This window comes from Cupressus sempervirens, chromosome 7 (assembly GCF_028749045.1).
Source record: "Cupressus sempervirens isolate cs-2001-9-10 chromosome 7, ASM2874904v1, whole genome shotgun sequence".
Lineage (NCBI taxonomy): Eukaryota > Viridiplantae > Streptophyta > Pinopsida > Cupressales > Cupressaceae > Cupressus > Cupressus sempervirens.
Window position 1 is genome coordinate 531,697,237 of NC_143124.1, and position 21,385 is coordinate 531,718,621.

Sequence of the window (21,385 nt, forward strand, 5' to 3'; positions counted from 1 at the left end):
ATGGAGGTGGAAAAGAAACTAATTAGTGATGGGAAAGATAAATAATAATCCATATCAAGGGGTGGGATCTACCCCTATTTTGGATTCATAATGTCAAGCACCCTCTAAATCCCACCATGATGAGATAAGATAACAAGTTTGCACGGACAGATTAGACGTTGTCTTCAGCAATGTGCATTATGTAACAAAATGGAAGCATTTGACAAGCCCATAATATCGTCTAAGGTTTGGACTCTGCGCCTTTTTTAAGGCTTAAAATCAGATTGCAAGAACTTATTTGATGGTTTAAAATTTAAATTTTGTCCTTCACCAAGGTCAGCCTGTTTTTTATCATATAAATGCCTAATCAAGATGATTTCATCGGCCAAACTAGAGATAAGTCAGCACAAATGAATGACATGCCCTTTTGTTTTAGAGGTCACCTATATGAGAGAGAAGATAGAAATTCATTTTTGCACCAACTTGAGCAGATTTATCTCTTTCAGAAGCAGCGAATGACCCAAGGAAAAGGCAGTGACTGCCATATTAAGGAGCAGTGATTAGGGAGAATTTTATGAAGATTTAGAGGGCAAAAGCTCACTGGATTTATTAGAAATCAGAGTTGTAAAGCATTGAAGATAGACAAAAACTGGATACAACATACAAGCATCAGGTCTAATTATATAAAAAATAAGAGAAAATCCATTTTAAATCAAATGATTAAAGCCATTGTATATCAAAATCAGAACTATTAGCATTCAGATTTCAAGTCCCAATCAACAAGGAAAGCCAATTATTTGATTTTTTTCATTAAAAAACTTCAGAAATATTAAAGGAATAGAGTCCTCTTGTTGAATAAAAGGTTCAAATCTAGTCTATGTGATGAATTGATCCAGATTCTTGCATGATTTTATTTCATGATCAAAGTCATTCTTTCTAATTCAAATTTGAAATTCAAAAAGCTAATTGCTGATGTTGATTGCAGATCAAAAGATGTCAGGAGCTAAGGCTGCAAATTCAAAGAAGGATAGATGACTCCAAATAAAGAATGACAGAAAGGAAATGAATCTGTAAACTAGCTTTACCTCGAAGGCCCCAACCTTGGACCTGTCAATGTGTTGCAAGTGAGAGATCAGATGCTTAGAAGGAATCCTTCAAGGATGGCAAAAACAATGGAATTATTCAAGCTGCTGCCTTTTTTCCTACAATGTAATGCACATAGCTAGTATTTGAGTGTGCCATACACTACAATCCAAAAATGAAGGCAATCCATTATGAGAAAGACAAGCAGGTGTTGACTCTCCTTACTGAGCAAGCAATTTGAGGAACTTTCAACATACATTACCACAAGTTTGGTGTTTACATAACAAAGGAGAAATCTCTAAAGACTTATAATGATCAAGTGGATGCTTTGTTCTATCAAGATGAATAAAGAGTGGCTAAACAAACCACAAAGCCATCATTCCAAGATATTGAAGTTATCCAAGTTAATAAAGTCATATTTAAGGAGGATTATGGAGACCTTGTCATCATGTTGAGTAGGGTCATGAGAGAGCCACAAGGAGCTGTTTTCGGCCCTTGGATGTTTTATTTCATAGACAAGATATCTACCAGATACGTTATGTTTGAATGGGCCAAGATAATCAGTGATAACCTTGATCTCCAGTTAACAATGATAATGAACACAGAAATTTCATATGACTTCATATTTGGTCTACATGTTGGCCATGGTATTCAAGTATCCAAGATTGAATAGCTTGGGGCAACGTGGAAGTTGAGCGGAAGAATTCCTTGTACATGACTTCTATCCATAGCTGCACCTTCATAACAATAAGCACTTCAAAAAATTTGATGATGCATTTTCCATGCAAATTGTAAGAATACTTATAGGAGGCTCCATGTAAGAGATTATCCGATGAAGCTAAGAAGCTAATCAAGAAATGTGGTCATGGTACATTCAATATCTTAAGTTCACATACATTTGAGTGTTAGGAATTCCATGTTGTCCTTGGAAGCTCCCAAGATATCCTACTAAGAAGTTGGTGATCATAGAAGTGGCAAGCCAATTAATTGCCTATGACAAGATTTGCACAAACACAAGTCAGAAGTTGGATTTCAATTCAATCTTGGAAGTGAAACTGGCCAATCTCTTTTCATGGCTGAGGCTGCAGAAAAGGAAGTTGAATTATGTGCTTTGGGATATTATTAAGAAAGAGAAAAATTTGACTCAAAAAAGAAAATCTAGAGAGCATATGGAAACAAGTTCCTTCACATTCCACACATAGAATTATTGAGTACATGCAACCAACGATTTGGAGATCAGGAAGAAGATGTTCTTAGGCTAGTAATGGATATGTTCAGGAAATACAATTCGAAGAAAATTCAAGTGCCTAATCAATAGGAGAAAGATGATAGAGTCACTAGGGGTGGAGTTACAATATATTACCTAGTTAGAGGGAAAAGAGATCAATTTAAAAAAATTGATGATCTCGGTTGCACTTTTCACTCAAGAGTCATTGGATAGAAAAATGGCAAGTTTGGAAAGGAGCAAAATTCGACTAACTTATGAGAAAATGAAGGACGTAGAGGAATTCAAAGAAGAGTCATCTGAACAGCCCTAGGCATCAAGTGAAAGGCAACAAGGTGAAGCCAATAAAAAGAGGAAGAACATTGGGAAGGCCCCACCAAATAAGGACTCGGGAGACAAAGAAATAAGGATTTTAAGAGCCAAAAGAAAAGAAGTAGAAAAAAAATGCTCCTCCATCCAAAGAAAGTGCCACATCTAAACAAGGAAAGAAAATTCCAATGAAGGAAAAGGAGGTGAATCAAGAGTCCACTTCTGAGTTGGAGGTTAGTGTTAGCCAAAGCTCTTCTAGATACCCTCCTCTAAGTCGAAGTAAAATACTAGAAAGCCCTCCTCCACAAAGGATAGATGAAGGTGAGAGATGTTAAAGATTTGATCAGATTTAGAGGTTTATATTATTTTTAATTTTTCTATGTATATGTTGATCACAATATCTCCATAATTATTTCTTGAATGTATATATACAATCCTTAAAATTCTCGATATCAATATTAATGATTTTACTATGAAGTGATCGTAATACAGATCAGATCTATATATGTATATATATATATATATATATATATTGCTGCCAATATATGCTTGAATTGATAATTACAAATATCGATGACTATTGCTGGGACTTGTCAAGCACTTATTGACTTCGGTACTTCCTAAGTCATATGGACCAAAGTTATATACTAATGGGAGGAGAAATGTCCCTACGTGGACATAGCCAACATAGAGACATGTCCTTACAGAGGCATGTCCTCACCGATTCTAAACACAAGTTGATACATGTTAGTTTGCATGTTAATAACATCGATACTAATATGTTTGTGTGTTTTTTTCTATAACTTCAAGTTTTAGATCCTTGTAAAACTTGGTGGTGCTTTATGCTTATTTCTAGCTTTTGTTAAAGGGTTTCAGGTCCCTTCAAAACCTGTTTTTACCCTAATCTAAAATAGCATCGATACTAATATCAATTGATTTGGTAATGCATAGCATGTTTGATACTCTTTATCGATGAATGTATAAATCAATATCAACAATGTGATTCGTATTAACAACATAATTAACATTAATGGTATTAAAGGCATAACTAATATCATGAACATGATTAATAATAGTTGTATGAATCCCAATTACAATTATGTATATATTTTAACAATATATAACATTAAATATATACATGATTGTAATCATACTATTTATTAATCATGTATTATGATAATTAATAATCACAGAAGAATAAATAAGAAGGATAGGGATCAAATGCTCAAGGTCGATAGGCCACTCATGCAAATGATTTCATCGATAGGAATAATCCAATCGAAGCTACAATTCATTAACAAAAGATAGATATCAAGGATTCTCTTGGGGATGGTGAAATTCCACCTCTAAATGAAGGACCAAGGAAAAATGTAGCAATCATACTAGTTGAAGAGCTAAATAGGGGAGGACCTAATATTTTCTTGGGAGAATGCACAACACTATCCTTGTTGAGGGAGATGTCTCACAAGAAGAAAATTGTGGTTCCAAAATCAATTGAGGATAATGAAAACATCATAGAGAAACTTCAGATGGAAAAGGAAAGTTAGCTTGCCTGGAGGTTAGCTGAAGTCATCCAAAATAATTTAGGATCATACAAAGTGCATAATACTATTCCAAGAGGAGATAAGACAAGCGATAACATCCTCCCTCAAGATTATAATATTATTGAACATGATAAGGGAGTTACTACAAAGCATGAGTTTAAGGATGATCAAGGGGCTATTCAGGTTTCGCAAAAAAGAGTGAACAAAGAAGTTGGGAAGACGACAAAATACAAAGAATAAAATTGAAGATGTAAGGAGTGCCTCAAGCACATATTCAACTCTATCTAGATGACAAACCAAACACTTGCACCACCTCTTAACCTTGAAAGGGAATAAATTGACAATCTGGAAATTTTGAAGATATCATTCAACAAATCAAAGGCATGGATGGAGCAAGTTGTGCAAGAATTAATACCTTTCTCCTAGAGTTCTAAGGCAATATCATGCATTCAAATCAATTAGAGCAAGACTCGGGATTTGAATGTATTTTGGGATGAATTTCAGCCTATCAAAGAGAATACCATCCCTGATTACAAGCAACAATAGAAATTCTTGAGTAGCTGTTAGAGAAGAGAAAAGTAGTAAAAAAAATGGAGTGAAAGATGACAATGAGTTGTACTTTGCATTGATTTTCAGACAACATACTCTTGGGAAAGTGAGGTGATTTCTACCTCAATGCAACAATTCAAGCAATTTGGGATGAGGTTTAGTAAGCAATGAAGGTAACATTTCAATTTGGTGAGAGAAAAGAAGAGAATATAAATTTGGAATTTTTGAAGGATGGAGTAAGAGCTCTCAGTTTTGAAGATTGTAACACCATTAAAATGGAGCAATTGAGAAAATTTGCAGCTTTCATGACTTAACCACAAGATAACATGCTATATATGGAGAAAACTCTTTTTGTAAGTATAACTGAGTTAGACATGGATGATTAGAAGTTGCAAAGGGCATCTAGTCCTCCAATGGATGAACTTAATGGTATTTTGTCAAGGTTCATTGAATTGGAAAAGAAAGAAAAGGAAAAAGGAAATTAAGTTCTAAAAAAGGATTTGATGTAAGCTTATGTGACAAGTAACTTTCTCATTGGTTGATTGATAGGCGCTTAATTTTCGTTGGCCAACATTTTGGTGTCTTTTGATTAGTCAATAAAACTTTGTAATTTCCCTATTGGGCCACATGATAGTTCTTTGATCTCATTGGATAATAGGGGTGGTAACCCTAATTAGGGTTCTCAGTGGATTAATCTAGACCATTGATTCTATTTAATCTTGGTTGTTCATTGTGAGCCCCTATAAGGCTTGTTCTACTCATTTGTAAAAGAGAATTGTTTCTAGAATACTACCAAATTTGCTCTACTATCCATTGTTGTGTTTTCAATGGTGAATTTTTGTGATCTATTTGGAAGTATTGCATGGTTATCTACATTCCTCACTTAGAATAGATTTGATTTCAACTTTTTAACTTAGAATTTTATTTTAAAAACTTAGTTGGATAAATTGTGAATGCATACTTGCTTGACTCGATCATAGACCAAACCACTAGCTACTTGTTGATTGTGAATTTTGTCTTGCATGGTCAAATATCATTTGAATGCACTTAACTTCAATATATATTTGATCTTTGATTTGCATCCATAGATGGGACTGAAGAAATTGTATTGGTTTAATATTCATTTGAACACACCTTAGAAGTTTGCACTAGGTGAGTGGAGTTGATGAAAAGACTGCATCTAGTAGAGTCCAAGTGTATTCACTCTTCCTTCCATCCTTATATAAAATAGCGGTTAAATTTGCAAGTATAAGTTTAAATTGCATTTCGTAATTTGGAAGTCAAAATATTTTTTTATTGCACATTCTGCTGTTCGTGTTCCATTGTCTGTATGCGTTCATTTATTTTACCTGTACAGTAAACACATTGTGAAGCCAAATCTATCAAATCAAGTTGATAAAGTTTTAGAAAATAGCATAAATTCCCTTTGTGATCCCGACAAATCACATCATTTCAATTGAGCAAGTATCCACATTATAAGGAACCTCGAAGTCACCTTATAATCATTCATTGCAGTCTTAGCATAAGTAGAGTCTTTATTCAAGAGAGGATTTGATATGTGGTGTTTCATCTTGGGACATTAAGTGTTGTGTCCTACATACTATGTGGAACAAATCTCACATCAACACTTCCTTATGGTATTGATCCTTTATTTTTTGAATTGGAAGTCCTAAGTAGGTGATCTTATTCTGAAGGATAGAGAATGTAAACACAACAAGACAAAGAATTCGATTCTATCTTGAAGAATATGGTTATGTAGTCATATGTAGCTATGCAAATGATCAGTGAGTTTCATGGTTGTTCTATTATTTTTCATACAATTGCATGCAATGGTACCGTGGTGTTTATATTGAATGGTGGGCACGTGTTGGATGTGTTTATTTATTGGTTCTTGGTGCATGTTGATAGTCCATGGTTTTCTGAAGCTGCATAGGTGGGCTCATCACTTGCATGTTGTAGATTCATAGAAATTTGAGTGTAAGCATGAATGCATATTGCAAATTCATGGATATTTGAGTTTTCATATAAGTAAATGCTGCAAATTCAAGGAGATTTGAGTTTGCATATCAATTCATGTGGTAGATTCATGGAGTCTTGAGTCAACATGGGCCGACATGTTGCAAATTCATGGACTTTTTAGTCTACATGGACTTGCATGTTGCAAATTCATAGTCATTTAGGTCTACAAACATACACTTGAAGCCCATAGATGTGTTTCAAATGTGTTAACAATTTCATATTTGCATGTAGAGTTTGCAGACTTTGTGTTCAGTCAAAATTTGCGGTTTTGTAGATATGTGGATTCATGTTATTCAAAGTGTAATTCTTGAGGATTGTTCGAATATGACACATTTTATTTTTGCATGCATGTTTCATAATTGGTTAGAGTAGATTGGTTACAACTTTCTGTAGCTAGAATTTTAGCATGTGATTACACACTCAACATTTTTGTAATGCTTCTTGTTGGGTTTTTGTATGGATTAGTGACACTTTCAAAGTGAGGAGGATCTTCCCGTGGATATCTTTCTGGTTTTGTAGTTCTTAAAGCAGTGGATTTTAGTAGTAGATGTGTTCAAAGGTAGGTGTTTTTGTAGCAATAAACCTCAAAAACAATCATGTTTCAAAGCCTGTCATCTTCATCATCTTTATCTTTTTTGGTTGTGACTTTACTAGTCGTGACTTCATCAATAAAGGATTTGTTGGATGTGACTTCGTCACTTGTGCCTTAATCACTAACGTTTCCAGCATCACCATCACTTCATTAGCCATTGAGTTGAACTTCATTAGCAAGAAATAGTTTCTTGTGACAGATTTTCTTCTAGGTTTAAAATGATGACTATGATGAAATGGAAGGTAAAGCATTCATTAGGAGTTTGACATGACAAGTTGACTTCAAATTTTTCATTAAGATGTTCATCATGATTCCAAGGGTAGATGTTGATCACTTATAAAACATAGCTGCTTGTGACATATTGCTTTTTGGGTTAAAGATGGTGACTGTAACTCCATGGAAACTCTAGCATGCATTTGGATATTTGGCTTGATGTGGTTGAGCTTGAAAATTGTCACAAAGTTGATCATTATGATGCCATGGGTAGCTTTCAATCACGTTTAGAGGAAGATTTTGCAAAGCTGTCTTACTGTGCAAGGTGGACCCTAGATTATATTTTCCTACATCTTGCACTAATCATGTAAATGGAGTTTTGGTGGTGGTTTGAGGTCAGCTTCTTGTGATGGTCCTATTTCTCACATAAATGTTTTATGCAATGAGTAAATTCTTGACCAATATGATTCATAATTACATTGAATTATATATATATATATAAATTTAAATAAGTAAATTAAAATTTATATGTACAAAAAAATTTCCTCAATGTATTTAAATTAATCATATCTACGAAATGTTTCTTGAGAGGGTTGGCCTTTTCTCTTATTGGTGTGAATATTTCAATTTCTGGCAAGGAAACCATGTAAAAATATAGTGTGCCTACTTGCACAAAAGCCTTGACTAGGACAATCACTAGTGTATGTTGTACCCCAAGCTAGACACACTCTTATGTTCCCCTTTCTCTAGTGTCACATCTTGTATTCTTTCTCAAATACAACAAGAAACACACCCACTCTGCTCATCAAACATACATATTTATAATAACTTTTGGTAGGTAGTTATCCGAAAAAAAACCTTAACAGCAAGAGGGTACCATCACTTCACTAAAATCAAATACTTTATATACTTCTTCTTTTTATAGTTTTTATTCTATCGGTTTACAAACGAGTCACATCCCCTTTCTTTCTTTTTTACTTCTTTACTCCATCTTAATTTTTATAATTTATTTTCATTCATCAAAAAAATTCATGTATAAAAGTCTCGAACTTGCCTCAGACTCGGAAAATGTAGATTTCGGATTTGGACTTGGCATCCAAACTCACCAAGGACTAGGCAAATTGAAAAACCCAAGAAATTCAAATATTTTTAAGTATTTAAAACTTTGTTAACGCATGATTTAGTAAATTATAATAAAAGACACCATAATTGAAATAAATAGAAGCTACTTTGCACACATACACAAGTATACATCAATCACATAACTATAAATGTATTTCTGAAGGAGATAAGATAAACTAACATTATATAGAAGGTATAGGTTATTTTTTATCATCATGTTGAGTATTATGTTCATAGTGCAGACTGTTGGTGGTATCTCACTCAAAGTGGACTAGAAGGTTGCTCCCTCAAATTGGTATATTATTATCAAGTGTTAGAACATATTTCATATTATATTCTTCTACGAAGCAAGTTATTTCATAATAGTTTTGCTTAAATTTTTTGTTCTTAGTAGATCAGAAAGATTATTATGAATTTTTGGAATAATATCAACTTTCAAGTATATAATTTCTCAAATGTCATAATCTTTTAACTTTGCAAAATCTCCAGTTTAACAAACCTTTTTTTCAATCTTTCACACACTTCAAAATTGTTCTTTTATTGTTCTTGAGATGTTCAATTCTTTGGAAGGAAACCATTTTATTTTTTGCAAAACTTTCAAATTTGATAATGTTGTTTTTATACGTGGTTCTAGGATTTTGTAATTATATTCTATGATATGATACCATTTTTTGGGCAAAAAACTTTAGTGGAATCCTATCTACAATCTGCTTTTCAGACAATTGGTTATGTTTATACCTGCTATATGCAAGACATTTTCTACTACTTCATGTTGGTTGCCTTATTGGGAATCGCCATTTCAAAATCATTAAAAAAAAATAAAAAATGTTTATGTTTTACTTTATGGCTCAGCTGGTTGTGACAAAGTCCTAGCCATGGGACTCTCCGAGTTAGAAGAGTCCATGGATTTTGTAGGGCTCAATTGACTTAGAGTCTAGAGGCCAAACAACTCTAAAGCCTTGACTTGGCTTAGAACTTGCAATCCCATAGATATATTGATTTTTTTGACTTCTATTATTTATTATTTATTCTTTTTGTGTAAAAAAAATTTAGTACTTCTATCTAGCGATTAATGATCATTTTTCTTGGGAGATTGTGGATACAATAATTGGAGTTTGGTTGGAATCAAATGATTGGTTGATGGAAGTACACTTTGTGAGAGGCTAGAGATCACCACCATATTGGATATTTCAAATGACCAAGGAATCTACATAAAAAAGCAATCAAGAGGCCAAAATGAAAGTGAGTTAATGATGGATTACACCTTTATCAAAGCAATCAAGGATATTTTGGAAGAGCCTTAGGAAGGTGAGAAAATGGTAGAGGAAATTTTGAATTAATTTTCTAGAAATCCTTAGAAAGGAGGAGGTACGGTATACTGGATCCCTTGAAGATTTAAGACAAAAGTAAAGTGAAATCAGGAAAGCCATGGGAAGCACCATGATGTAATTTACCAGTGAGAAAAGAGAAGATCTGGGGACAAAGAAAATGGGGAAGAGATCATAGAATGTAGTTTAGAAAGAGAAAGGTATGAGTGGTAAATTGATGCCAAACTCTTCTAGAAAAAATGCTCAAGAATGGCCAAAACACCGATAAAAAATTGAAGATTGTCTTGGAACAATTGAATGGTCCTGCCGAGAGACAATTATTAAAGGTTCTTATAGAATGCTAAACCAGATATTTTACTTTTGCAAATGATGAGATTAAAAAGGCTTGGAGGATTTCAGAAGATCCTTATGGTATAGATAAAAAATCACCAAAGTAGATGCAATGGTTATTGTTTGAGATCACAAAATTTACATCTTGTGAAGTTCTAAAAGCCTCAAAGGATTAGATCACTTGTAAGGTATGTGATATTAACTTGAATTTACATTTCTCAATTACTTCTACATTTCTAGAGGTAAATTACTTCTACATTTCTAGAGGTAGGAATTAAAGGAAAGCTTGATTTGGTAGGACTCCTTTTAGGGAAGAAAGAATTGGATTGTTGGGCTACAATGGTGGAAACCTTCAATAACAAAAAGCAATTCCATAAAGTTGTCAAAACAAATTATTGCAAATTTTCAAAGGATTTACATCTTTGGGATGTTAAGCTAGGATATGATTTTTTCACTAAAGAATAATTGAGGAAAAAAATGCCTAAGTTTATAGTTGAAAAATTACACATGCAATGTCCCCTTTTGGGATGATACTGGATCTTTCCCTAAAATCACAAATTCAATTGAAATAAGGAACGTAATATAGTTATCAACATAAATTGTGGCTTAGGTCTTGCAATCATGTTAGATAATATTTGAAATATAATTCATCAAACTAATTAATTCCATTTACAATTAGGGATCTTTAAAAAAATATAACAACATACATAACAATAATTATCTTTTACTATTTAGATAAATCATGCAATGACCATTCATGGCCCACTTCCCATAATTAATCATATTCAGGGTTTGGAGAGGAAATCCATAACAAGTGCCTAGTTACTATTGAGCTTAATTTAACCACATGAGCATGCAATGCCTAGCCAAGATAACTCACCCCTTGGATCACTAGCAACAAGAACATCTCATGATGATTCTATCCCTGAGAGTGGATTGCTTAATTTGACAAAACTCTGATCATAAAGAAGTATCGTTCAACCCAATCAAGCCTAAGAGCATGTAGGGCAAGACCAAGAGAACTCACCTTTTGGCACACAAGTAGAAGGAACATCCCATAATAATTCCATCCATTAGGGCGATCTAATTAATTTAGGGGAACCTATGTCTTCCACCTCTACCTAACACGCTTCTTTCCATTCCTTAAACGATTTTTTATTTGACTTCCTGCAACCAACCATCATGGGGATTGGAACACAAAGGGTGCTCAAGTCCATCCACAACTAAGTCTGACGGCACCAAGAATCTAACCAAGACAAATCCATTCATCTTGGAGTGTGGCTACTTAGAGGTGACCTTATATTAGTTCTCCCAAATGCATCTCCTTCCTCATCCACACATGATTGCTTCCTTTGGAGAATAAGTAAATAAACATATCAATAGTCTAGAGTTATTCACATCTCACATCATTAACTATATCAAACAGATAAGCAATTATATGTCAAAAAATATCTTCATCATGCATACACTAAGAATATATCTCATGCATGCCATAGTTGAACAAGAATTCTTTTACTTCTAATAAGTACTAATTTATGATCTGATCAATCTATGTGCCTAATTGTTGATATCTTATGAACCGCTTTGCTCTTTATGTGCACACATGCTAATTTAATTGATTTTTGTTCTTTACCATTCGATTGTTGTTGAATGATTGAATCAATTCCTTTGACTTAATAATTCGATGCATTGGGAAGTTATGATTAGGTAATTGTTGATTACATGATAGAAATTTGATGATATAATGAGTACTGGTTTGCTATATTGGTGGATAATGATTAAATGAATGTTGATTTGATAGAGTGATGCTTGATTGCTGAATTCTTTGTTTTCTTCACCCCAAGATGAAGTGGAGTTTCTTGATCTTTCTGATTTATTGTTCACTTGATTTCTTGAGGGATTAATGGTCGGAGGATAAAATATTTGTTTCAATTGATTTGTGAGTGATGATTTTCGAATCCTCCTTCAATTCTTGGAGTGAAATCTCTTTTATTGGTAAAAGGATCACCACCATTCATAAGAATTGAGTCACCACTTCTCATTGTTTCCTTTGAGAATAAAATAATATTTCACCAAATTGATCTTTCTTGGATGTCCTCTTCAAATGAAACCTTCTCCCCTTTACATCTTCCAATGTGGGGAAGAGTGACACTTTTTAACCATCTACAATTTCCTTCCTTTGGAAGAGACAACCCTTCATCATCAAAATCGAGGATGATGTACAATGATTCACCAAAAAAGGGGTGGCAAAGTTGAATTTCACTGAGGCTTCAATACAGAACATAGAGATTGTCAATTTGGGTTGTGCGCAAACAAATGCTCACAGAATTTATCATTCATTGATTTGTGAATAGCAATGCATTGGGGTCAGTACCAATAATGTGGCAGAAGGTCTTAGAGAACCCCTTAGATTGAGCACTCAAATAAACATTTCGAAACTGATTAGATGGGGAAATTTGACAATCTTCATTGACACAAAAAAGGCCAAGAGTCCAAGAATTAGGAGTTGAATGCTTTGGTGAGCTAGGCGAAAAATATTCACTTGCTTTAGTGAAGTGGCCTTCTTCATGCATTGTTATTGACAAGGAAACAGAGGGATAAATTGTTAGGCTGATTTGTGGGTTAGGTAGCCAAAACAAAGCTGTTTATCAAAAGATACCTTTTGAAAATCTTCAAGATGCCTTGGCTCATAACGAAGTCCTACAGAGATTGAGTATTTGAACTCCAGTGAGTGGAGTACCAATGGTTATATTTGGGGTAGGTGTGCAATGCTTTTAGGTATTTGTCTTTTTTCTACGAATTTTGGCTTGATGAGTTCATTGGCAATATTAGACTGAGTTTGGAATCTTGTTGTGGCTTATCCAATGTTGTGCTTTGGCGTGAGCACTTGCTGGCTGATGGACTGTTGTTTTGGAAGTGGAGCGCCTTCTTTTGGCATTATCAAAATGAAAACATATTTATCAATTGTGGGGTGTGGCACTCTGTTTTTCTTTTGTCAACATTGATTTAGTGATCAACATAAATGGCATCTTGAATGAATAATGTCTGCATTTTCAGAAGGCTGAATAAGAGAAATTTAGCACTGTCATGCAGACTTCTGGCAGTCAAATATCTTGCAAGTAATTTTGTCTTCTCTAAACAACTTTCCTTCCTAGATACTACAGTGCTGTTGTTTTCTCACTGCAGGTTGGTACATTCACACACTTCATGGTATAGTTCTATAGTATTTAATTGACTCAGAGCTGTGTAGATTGTTTGGTATTGCCCATTTCAAAATGAATATTCCTGTCAGGTATGCTTCTAATTGACTATGCACATCTAGCACCTTTTGGTATCTCTAAGTGATAATTGAATTTGGGGATGGACAGGTTGAACTGGTGCAGCTAACTAGAGTTGTTTGGTACAGATTACGAGTTTTTAAGTTTCCTTGGATATGGAAGCAACGTTTCCTTTAATCTTTTCTATATTGATTACAGTGACAATTTTTAATTTGCCACTTCATTCCTTCCCCCTCTATTCCTGATAGTCTATGGGTGTGTAGTTGTTTAACCATTTCTTATTCTTCACCAGCAGAGACTAGGATGTGCAGTGCAGGACATGGGATTGTTTGCTACCTGCAGCCAATTCATTATCTGCTTCTTAATATTCTCATCCATATTATTAATCATTTCAACAAATGGAAAGATCTTATCTGCATGTCTACTTCTAATTCAGAAAGGTCAAATAAAATGACGACTTCACAATCAAAGGCAGGGACAAAGTGAGTGATAAATATCAACAGAATGTTACAGAAAACTCAAAATGAAATGGGATACGAATGATAAAATAAATGCTTTAAAAGTGGTAAAGTGTGGGTACAAAAGCTGAATATAAAATCTATCTCAAGAAACTGAAAATCTGCAGGCAAGTACTAAGAATCCTGGAAGGAAGCCTCTTGGAGAATGTCTTCTTCCTTTAAAGTCATGGAAGATGTTCAAAATATCAGCATCATGAAAAGTTCAACTAGAACAATCAACAATGTGATATTTCTGTATGAGTAACTACATGAGACTGTTATATCTAGTATTACTTTTTGTAAAAACAAGTAGAAACTAACATAAAAAGAAGAAGGTTGATTTGGCTTTGAATAGCAAAGAAGATAGCAACTAAAGCTACTTCTTGAAGTTTCCTTATTTATGTCTTTGTTTATTTGTTAATAGGAGGGCCAGGACTTATGAACTTGCTTCCTTGTCTGCTCATTTCTCTCTTGTTCAGCTACCTTTTTATGTGTCCCAGTTTGTCTGAATGAGAGACTTTCCCATTTTTGATTAATGTAAATACTTCAAATTTTATCAAACAAAATACTGCGATGAAACAGTTTAGCCAACAAGCCACATTGAAAGTATTTCAAAACCAACCTTTCTGTTTGCATACCCGTTGAACAAGATAGAGAGTTCATACAAATCGCTAAATGGAATACTGAGAAGGGGTGTGTAAGATTGTAAATTGTTTTTCTAAAAGATCTTTTTTCAGGTCAGTTTAATGTTATAGAGAAGGAAAATCTATTTGAAGAGTCCATTGGCTAGTCTGAATAAGGAGTTTAGCCTACATTTTAATTCCAATATTGAGGAAGGAGGAGAGGGAGCATGCAAAGTCACAAACTCTCTCTAAAAGGCCTTTTGTCTGATCATTCTGGTGTGAGTCGTGACATGGAAGGAGGAAATGAAAAATACATTGGCTAGTTTAGAGAAAAAGTTAGCTCACCATTTTAATTAAAACATTCAAGAAGGTATGGGCTAATGTCTTTGGTGCTGGAGCATTCGTAACGCATAGACAATTTCTACTCCAGATCTGGAGGAGGAAAAGGAAATGAAGCATAGTCAATCAAGGATTTGGGTTGTAGGACATGACAATTGCTGGGTGTGTGGGGAAGATTTTACTTGGGTGACCTGAATATGAGTATCTGATCTATGGCTTTATGGAAGGTGAAAAGAGAAGATCATCTGCTGGCTATAGTGGTAATGATAGAGGAGATGGAAGTAGTATGGTGTTTGCTTGTTTCAGGGCTGATCATATACAGCCTGGGCAAAACTACAGGTATGGAGATATTAATGACCTTGGTTCTACTATAGGAAAGAAGATGGAGGAAAAATAATGTTACAGATAGTCGGAGGTGATGGTTGACATTCAATCCACAGTTGACCAGTCTATGAGTAATCAAAATTTGACGATAAAAAAAAAAAAATCAGTTTATTTATAGAATAGTATTCTGATTTCAGAATTCCTAAATCTGTGTGTAAGAACAAGTGCAGAAAGGAAAAACAGAGTAAAAACAGGAATTCACATGAAAGATGCACGCATTTATCCCACACAAACAGTCCTGCTTTGAATTCCAGTGAGATATATTTCACACCACAATATTCCTTCTGTTGCATTCAAGGACAATGTTATGAAGATATTTGTTCACTTTGGAAAAAGTACATTGCAATTCCTCAAATGACCTACGTTGGTGATTTGTATGCCACCTATTTGGTTCTCATAGGTTACAAAAATATTAATATATAAATAAGTAGTTATGTCCATTATCTACTAGCTAGTTCACTATTGGTCCATAGCTATTAAGCCATGCAACTAAAACCCCTCTTTATTTAGTAGGAGTTCTGATCAACCAACTCCTATTAGGCTGTGATATGAATATCAGGATTTTAACTGTGTGATTTTGAGTCAAACTCGATGACCCATATTGCATGAGTAGTGATTCAACATGAATCCATCTCTTATGAGAATAAATGGAACACTTAGCACTCATTGGATCTAGGTGATGCTCACAGGGGTGAAGCATCACCTGGATGGAGGTCCCGGTGCTTCACCCCTGTGAGCATCACCTAGATCCAATGAGTGCTAAGTGTTCCATTTATTCTCATAAGAGATGGATTCATGTTGAATCGCTACTCATGAAATATGGGTCATCGTGTTTGACTCAAAATCACAGAGTTAAAATCCTGATATTCATATCACAATTTGACTAGCTGTGGAAATTATCTCCTACTTATCCTATTAGGCTGTTAATAGATGTTTAATTGTATTTTTACTTTTAGAAAATTTGTTTGGTGAACTGAAGGTGCGCCTGAACTAAGGTTCTGTGCTGTGTATAAACTGTGCACGGTTTATTCATTCGTCAAACGTTATAAATATCTGTAATTGCACAAGATTGCACCGTTTTTGTTTGACGATATATGATTTAACAGTAACGATATATGATTACCAAAAATTAGTTATTTTTTGTAATTCATAACGTGCTGGAAAACCTTACAACTTCTGTTTCTGAAACATGTTGGCAGAAGGTGCTCCATATGTGCTGTTCGGACAAAACACGCATTCCAAAAGCAATTAGCTCCACATACAACCCAGCAAAGAAAATTCGAGGCTAAAACATGCAAAGCAAGGCAAAGACAAAGACTAAAGTACTCCATATGTTTCTAATCTAAAATCTCGAGACAAAAGTCTGGGGGCTATGGCATGGAGGCCAGGAAATTCATGAGGAGAACAAAAAGAACAAGCACAGTTACTGGAAACTGTAGTAAGATCACTTGCTGCAGAAGAGCAAGAACATTAAAATAATATTTTCCTTCATACAAGCATAAAATTAATGATGCAAGCAGCCTTCATGAATTCCCTCCCTGCCAAGAAAAGCCAAAGCATGCAATGCAATGTAATTCAATTTCACAAATTAGCTTTAAATCCCTACAAACTCGAAATAAATCCCGTAAAAGAGACCAAAAGGCTCAGGACGGAGTCATTTTCTTCTTCATGCCATGATTCAAGATAGAGCACACCAAGCAAGAATGAAAATCTGAAACTCAGAAAACCAATTTGAATTTGAATCCCTGATAATTCAAAAGAAATTCAGTAAAAGAAACAAAAAGGCTCAAGACAGAGCCATTTTCTTGTCCATGCTATGATTTCAACAGAGAAAAAGCAACCAAGATTGACAATTCCGAAAACATAAATTCAAAAGAAACAGTTCAGTACACTTACCATCACAAGACGGCGAGATTTGAACAAGGTCTCTGTTCGGCGCCACCCTGGGGTTCTCACACTTACTCTCATCACTCTTACTCCGACTCTTGCCTTTGTGGTTTCCTTTCTCTGAATCCAATGAAAACGAAGAAGGAGAAATTTGTATGCTATTGTAATCTGTACTGGTGGTCTTCACAGTCATGCTGCTGACTGCTCAGCTCTTTCTCACCAATTCATTCTCTCTGCAACACACTGTGTTGCAGTAAAATGAATTCCTCTTCTTCCGGGCTGTTTCTTTCTTTTTTCCTTGTTACTTCGCATGCCGCAAAAGTAGAACAACGACAACCGGCTTCATTTTCCCGGTGACGGACAATGATTTGGCACTAGAAATAGTGTTTGCTTTCCAGGTAGTGGTCTCTGTATGGAACCATGTTTGCCAGATTCCACTGCCACTGCCACCCCACACACATTTATTTTGTTAAGAAACCACTCCGTTCTCCCCTGTTTCAGTTTGTTGTATGAATTTCATGTTATTTTTATAAGTACCATGCTTAATTTCAGTCAGAACAATTTGTACACAGTAGGTAATCTTGTCTCCTTTTAGGAAAAGGTTGGTGTGTTGGATCTTGTGGACTGTTGTGTTAAGATTAGTGGGTCCTTTGAATTTTTATCAAATATTTTGATCTGGTGTTGGGTCTCCAAAATTATTCATGTTTAATTTTTATGACAGAATTTAGTTTTTTATATGTCATTTTTTATTTAAATGTAAAGGTGTACCGTAGATTTACTAGGTTTTTGTTTTTTTGTTTTTAAATTGTTTGCTAATCTTCTCCGTATCGTTCCAATTTTATCGGATGTCTCCTCTTTTGGATTTATGTGGATATTGTAGAATTATTGGGTTCATAGAATTATGGGGTCAAATGTGACAAATTAGTGAGTCGTAAGTATTTGGTCTAGATTTTTAGGAGACGGTTTACTGTTTGATGAATTTTACATGCAAGTGTCTTAGAGTAGAATTATTAGGTTTTTTTGGATGATCAATGTCAAATATTGTAGTTGGTTTCTAACTTTCATAGGTAATGGTTTAGTATAGAATTATGGGACTTCTTGAATTATTCTCAATAATTTGATGTTGTGTATTTTGAATAAGTGTGAAATAATTGGGTCTTTCTTATTATTGATGTTAAACATTACAATTTGGTAGATTGGAAGGATCAAGTCTCCAATTCTTATTATACAATTCAATCATTTTGACTAAATTCTGGTGTAATGGTTTAGTGTAGAATAAATTATTGTCCCCAAATATGATTGTCATATTGCTATTAGGATTCAACTATGTAGTTTCTGAGTCAAAACACATGTTTTATGAATAGTGGTTCACAATAATCCATCTCTAGTGACAATAAATGAAACACTTAACACCCATTCCATCATATTATAATATAAATATGATGTTAAACATTTGATATAATGTCGAATTATAGGATCTCTCACATTATTGATTCAAACATTACATCTTGACATATTGTAAGCATATGGTCTCCTAGACATTTTAACAAGATTCACATGTAATATTATAATGTAGAATTGTTGATTCATTTAAATTATTGTCAATGAAGCCAAACATTTCAGTTCAGTAATATTTGATTATTCATTCTAGAAATTAGCATTTTTAGAAAATTCATATCTAAATATTTGTGCAAGATTATGATATCTTTTAAATTGGTATCAATAAACATAATGTCAAACATAACAGTTTTGGCAAACCACACTACAAGAATTTGTATCTTGTCTCCACTTTATACACAATTAAACATTTTAACAAAATCCGCACATGTAAAAAATGACTAGTACTTTTAATCTCCCATTTCACTCTCCAAATTCAATATTATGCAAAATTCACCATTAAAACGTGTGTACTCATCTCCCATACCAGTCACACAACTTTAATGTAAAACTTTAATTGATAATATTCTAGAATTACGGGATTCCATTATTGGCCGACCAGCAGTTTTATTTTGGATTAATAAAAGGCGAGGAAGGTGGTTGGAAGGGGCACTAGTTATTCAATTTCTTGGAGCTTATAGTTTTGTTGCTTTCCTTATTTTTCTGCTCAAATTTCGTTTAGAGCTTTTTAATTTCAATAAAATAAATGCACCCAGTTAGGCGTGTTTATTGCTACATAGAATGGTCGTGCAAACAAGTGCATCCCTTATGACTTATATAAATGTGGAAAAATTAATTGTTTTTTTTTGGACTTTTATGGTTTGAAAAAAAAAGAATAAAGGTGTCGTCAGGTAAAGTTTGATAGCGAGGTCTGAATCCTCATGATGTAAAAATTACAATGATTATACTTCATGTGATGTGAAAGGCTCCTGCTTTTCCATGTTAGGGGATCTCCTAGGCCAATTGGCTTTTCAATTTTGCAATGATGAAAAATGGGAATTTGGGTATGTGTTGTCTTAAATCTATTGAATAAATGAAAAATAGCAAAAGATTGGGAATGGCGGTAGAGGAGATGATTTAGGAGTTGATTCAGTAGTCACCCACATTCCAATGGCTATTATGTCTACTGTTATAGATCCCTCCATTTACCATTCATAAGAAGTCCCCAAAAATGATAGTACATGTACCAATAACCAATCACACATGTACTAATAGTTAATCATTTTTTAGCTTTCTTGGTTGCTGATTGGTCCATTTGTAGAAAAAGTGCTATTTTTTGGAGAGCAACTATTGGGAGGGGGGGTGTGGTGAACATAAAGGGTTGTAAGTGAATGTTTTAAAATGACACTTTTAGACCACCTCACACTCTACAAGTTCTACAAAGAGCTCTGTAAATGTGGAAAAGTCAAAAGGTTATATTTAAGTCCTTCACTCACTTACAAAGGTTCACTGAAAAAATTGACAAATTTCAACATACGGATTAGGATTTCTAGGTGCCTGAAGTTAGTGTTAGCCATTTTAGCCCCCCCGCCCCCCACTTTTATTCCCTTGCCATCATCATTGAAATCCGATCAAAGATACATGTACATGGCACCAAGGATTCCACAATGTCAAGCATGTGGCTAAAACCTAACTAAAACCTTAGTTATCCCCTTCAATGATATAATTGTGTATCACCTTTTTGAAGGGTCAAATTACCCATGCATCACTTAAGTTGGATCCCCTTGTTAGGTTTATTCACTCTAAGTGTTGGCCCTAAGCCCTATTCATTTAAATCATTTATGCATCCACCTTTTATTTCCCTAAGTCTAAGCACCCCTTTTAGTAAACTTCATTTTTTATGCAGGATCTTTCATCGAATGGTGCACTCTATTCTTGTGAAATAGCATGATGCATACATATGTCATGGTGGGGTCATAGTCAAGTGATCCAGTGATGACATCACATTAGACAAGTGTCAATATTCTAGGAGATCTCAATGGATCGAAGGAAGAAATGTCTCAAAGGCCCACGATCAATCATGGTTATCAATTTAGAAGCAAATCAATGTTTGTCATATTCTCCCTTTCTAAAGTTGTGCAAAGGATAGCCAAAGTGAGAAAGTGAGCATTCGACACATGGATGTGGTGGGACCGGACTCAGCTATGAGCCACAAAAAGGAATGTATTAGAGCAAGTTGACGGAGTTGCATGTTCTACTTGGTTGAGGATGTTGACTATGACAAAAGAACCTCAGTTATAGAGAAGTCAAATTTCAAGAGCTATCACTTTCTCGCTTTTCAAAGATGCATGAAAGATAGCTAAAGCGAGAAAGCGATGTGATGACACAAGTCATATTTGCCAAAAGGTCAAAGTCAATGTTATTGCATGATCGCAAGTGGTGAGATAACTCTAGTTTCTAAGTTGTGACGTTGTGATGACATGAAACAACTAACCTTAAAGGGTTATCACAACATCGTGGGTGAAAAAGCATTAAAGATATAAACAATTGTGAAACTGCAAAGAGCATTTGGTAGTGAAAAGAAATGAACATCACAACATTGCATGGTTAAGCCAAGAGAAACATTTTTGGTTGCGAATGTGCAAAAGAGTAATCAAAATAGTTAAGGTCTGAGCAATCGCAACATCACATGGAGTTAGGGCTAACC

The 21,385-nt window shown here is 34.5% G+C and overlaps 1 protein-coding gene across 1 annotated transcript in view; it reads right to left on the bottom strand.

Moving 5' to 3' along the window:
- Positions 1 to 17,807, bottom strand: part of LOC149547855 (uncharacterized) — a 66,467-nt gene extending 48,660 nt beyond the window's left edge. The window contains exon 1 of the mRNA XM_089791904.1: positions 17,311 to 17,807. Within this exon, the coding sequence (XP_089648030.1) occupies positions 17,311 to 17,494 (184 nt within the window). The 5' untranslated portion in view covers positions 17,495 to 17,807. The remainder of the gene's footprint in view (positions 1 to 17,310) is intronic.
- Between the last annotated feature and the right edge of the window lie 3,578 nt (positions 17,808 to 21,385).